The sequence below is a fragment of the Myotis davidii genome, unplaced genomic scaffold, assembly GCF_000327345.1.
Source record: "Myotis davidii unplaced genomic scaffold, ASM32734v1 scaffold274, whole genome shotgun sequence".
NCBI lineage: Eukaryota > Metazoa > Chordata > Mammalia > Chiroptera > Vespertilionidae > Myotis > Myotis davidii.
Genome location: NW_006285613.1, coordinates 87,518 through 93,863, shown reverse-complemented (window position 1 = coordinate 93,863; position 6,346 = coordinate 87,518). Strand labels below are relative to the sequence as shown.

General features: G+C 39.5%; 1 protein-coding gene across 1 annotated transcript in view; it reads right to left on the bottom strand.

Moving 5' to 3' along the window:
- Window positions 1-1,046: 1,046 nt before the first annotated feature.
- Window positions 1,047-6,346, bottom strand: part of KCTD12 (potassium channel tetramerization domain containing 12) — a gene marked incomplete at its 5' end in the record, with an annotated part of 5,687 nt that continues 387 nt past the window's right edge. The window contains one exon of the mRNA XM_006756385.2: window positions 1,047-6,346. Within this exon, the coding sequence (XP_006756448.1) occupies window positions 6,027-6,346 (320 nt within the window).

Below are 6,346 nucleotides of genomic sequence, written 5' to 3'. Positions count from 1 at the left end.
GACTGCCCTGAACCCCATTGCAGACACTCCAAGAGCTCTAGGACATGTGGTTAAAAGAAAAAAAGCAAGGCACCGAATAGGAGTCATTCCTATTGAACAGAATAAAGGCAAAGAGTCCATATATTTGCAGATATATATATATAGATAGATAGATAGATAGATAGATAGATAGATAGATATAGATATAGATATAGATATATATAGATGTATAGATATGTATAGATATATATAACGATATATCGCTGGCTGGCTGGTTACCCCTGGGAAAACAAAACAGAGGATTATTGAAGGAGGAAGATTTACTTTTTATTAGTCCTGTATAGCTTAAATTTTTCACAACTTGTGTATGTGTATTTATTTTTACTCATCCACATGCACACTTTTAAAACAAAAGCTATCTAGAGGAAGTACAGGCAAAAGCAAACAGAAAAGGCAAAGCCTGGCTCACTCTCCCTGCCCGACTCACAGCTTCCTGGGCCAGGACCGAGCAGACCCAGGCTGGTGTGGCCTGGTTCCAGCTTCAGTGATTCTCAGTCTGGGAGGCACTGTGCTTTCTTGCAAGAGGAGGGACATCAATGACTGGAGATGATTCAAGAGTGCACCCCTATATCCAAAATGCAGAACCTCCCCCCAACATTTTTTAGACTTTTACCTTCATGAATTGTACTTTTTATTAAGACCTACCTCACAGTTTCTATTTCCTTTTCCCCACAAACTTTTAAGAGGTCATCTCTACCTACATTCCCCACGTCCAAAATAATTTGCATATATTGCAATGATTGAGGTCAGGTAAAATGTTTGTGAAAAACTTCTCCACATTGAGTACCAAACCACCTTGACAACAGGTGTTCTTGACAATAAACTCTGAGGAAACAGCTTGTTGACTACTGGCCCAGCTGGCCAATTACACAGTGAAGAGTTCTTCTGATGGAAAACGTTAATCATTAGCCCACAACAATTTGGGAAGCATTTCCAGTATTCAGAGATCCCTTTAAATGAAAGCAGACCAATGTGTAAGCCAATCCATACCCAGGAGCCAAGAGAAATAAAGGAGTGAATGTTTTATTCTTTAGTGTTTAATAGAATATATAACAAGTCACATAATCAATGATTCATTACTCACACACTGGGAGGAAAACAGTATTGAGTATTTCTGTTATACAACTGGTTGTGAACAGGGAGAACAAAAATCTCTAGAGCATTTAGATAGTTGAAGAAATTCTCACTTAAACTTTGGGCATGTCTACAAAGACTTCATCAGTGCCTTTCTAAAAATATAGAGGGATATTTTTCTTGGCTTTCCGTTTTGTTAGAAAAGCCTAGTAATCATATAATCAATTTTTCCCTTTCCCCTTCTCTTTTGAGAAAATGGCTCTATGATATATAAGACAACATTTTTAACAATTTAATAATTCCAGATAGCTCTGTGGGAATCTTACATTGTTTAGTAGATAAGTTTTTCAGATGCCTGGAAATAATACATAATTTACATCTTTAAAATTAACATCCATGATGAATGTTTTAACCTTTTATCATTAAATGTCACTAATGCTGCTTGTGTGGTCATAAATGAATTGTCATCAGTTATTTTCAATAGTAATAGCAAAATCTGCCTGCCTATAAAGTCACAAAGACAGTTGTATAATAGTTTACATTACAATTAATGTTTACACACGTCAAAATACATGTAAAATTAAAAACTTGGCTTGGGGCGGGGGGAATCACAAAATGTATAAGGTAACAAGAATTCTTAGTCAACTAGAGTCCATCTTCCTACCACACAAAATGATACTGTAACGCAGATATTCTGGTTGAATTTCTTCCAAGTTTCAAGGGCCCCAGTAGAAAAATCTCGATCTTCAAACTTTAATACTCTTAGATTTTTATTATCCAAACTTGTGACAAAGTAAAGTTAACTTCAACATAACTTGTTTCTGGTTCTAGGAAACCCCATTTCAGGTAGTACAGCCAGTGGAAACACAAGAGTATTTTATTTATTTCTCAAGAGACAGATTAGTCATCTAAGAAAACTAATTGAGTTTTTAAATGACTTACAGTAAGAAAAAAAAAAAAGAGAGAGAATTCCAAAGGGTTTACTTTGGTAGGTTTATAATACAAATATTCAGTTTACTATTTTAGAAATTTAAGTCAACTGAGAAAAGTATTTATGATTTAAACTGTAAAAGAAATTCTTAAGGAATTCAACCCCTCCAGTCAACGCTTTCTAAATGCTGCAGTATAATTTAGCATTTTTCATGTGGAATACAAAAATGTTTGAATCTTAGGTTAGAATTTACCATAATTTAAAAAGTAAGAAGTTATCAAAGCTTCACCTTACATGGCTTCAATACAATAACAACATTCCATAGAAAATTCCAATGAAAATTGGAATATGTTATGAGCATGGCCAGTTGCCTATTTTGTCTGAGAATTCACAGATTAGGCATTTCCTCAGAGAAGAAATAGGCCCCATATATATGGTTCTGGATTGAAAGAGAAGACAATTTTGGCTTGTATTGTAAATTATCACTTTGTGATCAATACAAAAAGCCAAATACAAACACAAGAACAAAAACAGTACTGAAGAGGAAATTTAAAAAAAAAACATTAAGTCTCACATCTTCAAGGAATATTTTCCACAACATATAACTTGAAAAATTAGAGTGAATTGGTTCATATTCTACATGTATTAAAAAACAGACAACTTGTTAAACACTAGGCGCAAAAGCATTAAACATGGTACCTGTTTTTTTAACCACCACTGTCAACATGTATTCTTTTTTAAAAAATTTAATTTGTTATTAAAATCTAATGTCACTCAGTTGTATTTATGAGTCAAATGGCCATTAAAGCCATTACATATGTAAATGCATGTACAGTGAATCAGGATAATGCAGTCATAATTACCTAAATAATTTATGACATTCTCCCAAGTTATTTGAGTGGTGTCTTCACAGGGTTTATTCAAATCTCAATATTCCATCTAAGCTCACAGGTGACAACCAACAAACACTGCAGCCACTTTGTAGTCCTCTGCCCCAAAGCACATGGAGGGAAGGGCCCAAAAGTGCCCCTGTCAAGTCATCCTTACCTGTTATACTCTCTACCGAATGTAAAATGAGTTTCTTACCCAGCCTTTATTTTGGGCTAAAAGTAGAATGCTCTCTGGTATCCACTCCCAACTTTAGAGGGGACAGTCATTCCTTGAAAAAGAAGTCACTGTACTGTTTCTAACCATTACATTCCCAGTCTTTCATATAATGAAATGGGGGAGGGGAGCATTACAGGGCAGCAAGGATGGGGGCACAGTAAAATTGGTCTGGAATAGTTCAACTCAAAGTTTTACAAGATAAAACTTATGACTTACGTGGCAGAGACAAAACTTTAGCGGTTTCCCATCACTCCTGGAGTTGTGCAGATTTAACAAGGAAAAATCAGAACCTCAGAGTCTTGCCATATGTCGGTGGTTTTATCTGGCCCTCTAAGATGTTCTCAATTATGTGATTTTTGTTGAGTAATCTAACAGAATACCATATGGGCAAAGAAGTCTCTGTGACACTCATATTTGGCCAGAGAGCAACATTCCTAAATCATTTCAGGCTTGAAACAGATAAGTTCTGATGCATTACCTAGTCTGAGATCACACTCAACAGGGAAGCAAACACGGCTTCCTGGCTGTCTACCTCCACTTCCCTTAGGATTACTGTCTCTGTATATAAAGCCAACTTCACCTTTCTAAAAATTCAACCACAATAAAAGACCTCAAAACTATCTCTATCGCAACTAAAAAAAAAAAAAGAATCAATGGATTAAAAATACAGGTACCTTGATTTAAGTAAACAGCTAATCGACATATTAGTATACAACTAATATCCAAGCAAAACAATATGGAGCAAACTCAGTTTTATAATTATGAATTTTTTCCTAACCCAATTTCTTCATTGATAAGGACATAAGAAACTCATCAAAACCTGTTGCTTAGTATAAAACCATCTGATGCAAGTTACTGGGGGCAAATACAGGAAATATTACAGCATTAGTGAATGAATTAAAAAACTAAATGATTTGTGTAAAATGTTTATATATGGTATATACATATTGGATCACATGAGTCTAAGAATAAAACAGTTCCAATTCTTAACATCTGTTATGGACCTAGTAAGATACAGTACAAGATTCATTTTTAAAAAGAAGGAAAAATAGCGCTAATTTGAACAGTGAAAAGAGACTCTTACAAAATCTTAAAAAACATACTCCAGAGAAAAATGCTGAAATAAATGAAAAAAGAAAGGCTTCTCAGTCATCACAGAATACTCAAAGGAGCCTCACAGCATGGAAGATAAGGATTCACTTCCTTTCACGTATGGTATAGACGGGATATGCAGTGGGAATTTATTCCACGTTAGAGAAAAGGTGTAAGGCAACCAGGTCTCCTTCTGTTTCCGTTGCGTTTACCCAAAACACCATTTTATGGCTCAGCTCACTTTTAACTGCTTGTCTTCATTTTAAAACATTCCCTTTTACAGCTCTCTACAGATGGGCAGTCCTTGGTGTTTCTATTTCTCTGCAGCTCTGTCACTCACAAAGATTCCACCTTCACTTCAAATAATCCACATACAAGAAGTGGCATTTCCTAATTTTCAGGTTTGCCCAGAAGTCAACAATGACTGGGCTTGGGAAAAGTAAGGGTTTTTCATAAGAGATCTTAAGTCTAAGTAATCAAAATCAAACACATTTTGTTTGCTCAATAAGATTTTTTTTTAATTCAGGATGTATTATCAACCAGAAAATAAAGTTCAGTAACATAAACCCTACTGGGTAACTCTTTGGTTAGGTTATATAAGTATTAGCAACTTCTAAGTTTAGGACTCAAAACAGTTCAATCAACTGCCAGTGAAGAGTAGATGCTATTCATCTTTATAAAATGCTTTGTGTGTTCTTGTGTACTTTTTTTTCTTAATGTGCATGTACTCAAACGGATGGTACACACTTCCAACTTCCAAATAATAAATGAGTATGTCTGTTCCACCCTTCCCATCCCTCCTTCTCTCCTTCCTCCCTCCCCACCCCACCCCCCAAGTCTTAAGAGCTACTGCCATTCACTGCAAGAATACTTGGGCTTTCCTAATCCCCAGGACGTGCATTACTACCCAGCTCCATTGAGTACTGCCGGGGTGACTCCCCCAAAGAGCTTGAGGACTCCGGCTGTCCTGCCCCTGTCAGCTGCAGGACTCTTTCTCCCTCTTGCCAAGAACTGCTGCCATGTCCACCCGTCCAACCACAGGCTTCCTGCAGTGAGCGCAGGAAAAAGGGTGCCTCCTCAGGCTGGAAGTCACGTTCTCCGAGTAACAAGTTTAAGCCACAGGCGAAGGCCTTTATTTCTGCGTGGAGAAGATATGATCCTTCACTGTGCCTGCACTAGATTCTTCTCCTACATCTATCTGTAACTTTTCGAAACTTTATTCATTTACAGTCACTGAACTGCCTTCAGGGGATCCTCATTCCAGGTCCAGTCTTTCATCCAGCCTTCTAAAACTCTACCTTTGAAGAGGGCGAAAAACACTGTCCCCAGTGTTATCGATTCTCATCTCCTAAACCTGGAATGAGTCATAAGGGCTTAAGAAGATTTCAAGAAATCTTCTACACGCTGGACAGGGTCCAGTCAAGTTCTGAACAATTCCATCATTCCCAGGTACTTGGTGACTTTGGACCCCACTGCCCCACTAGATCCAGACTGAAGGACAAACTGGGGGAGGGGTGGTCTGAGGCAGGGGGCAGAGAAAACAAGGGCGGGGGGAGTATATCTGGGCTCTCTCGGTTAAGTGGGGTCCAAAGAAGACGAAAAAGCCGAAAGGATTTGCGGCTCCGGGTTCTCAAGTGGGGGACGAGGAGGACTAGCCCAGCTACTGGAGGTGGGGAACAGGGGAACAGGAGGGCGTGGGGTGGAAGGGGAGTCTAGAATCCTCTGCCGGGCGGGAAGGAGGGGGGGAATGGGTGCGCTGGAGTCGGGAGGGGGGCTGGGGAGCTCACTCCCTGCAGAAGACGTACTCGGTGTAGCTGGTCCAGATCTTGTCCTCGCTCTGGTCTGCGCTGGCGAAGGCGCAGGTGCCCGTGGAACTGCACGCCACCATGTGGAAGCCCGACTCGGACAGCTTGTCGAAAGCCTGCTCCAGGAAGTTGAACTTGAGGTAATAGCGCGAGGTGTAGCGCTCGGGGGGCCGGTCGGGGTCCCGGCTCTCGTTCAGGGTGTCCCCGAACACCTCCTTGGCCAGCGAGGTCTTGCCGCACACGGTGATGCGCACCACGCGCCGGAACTTGGCGTCCGCCTGCGCGTCCCCCAATCGTG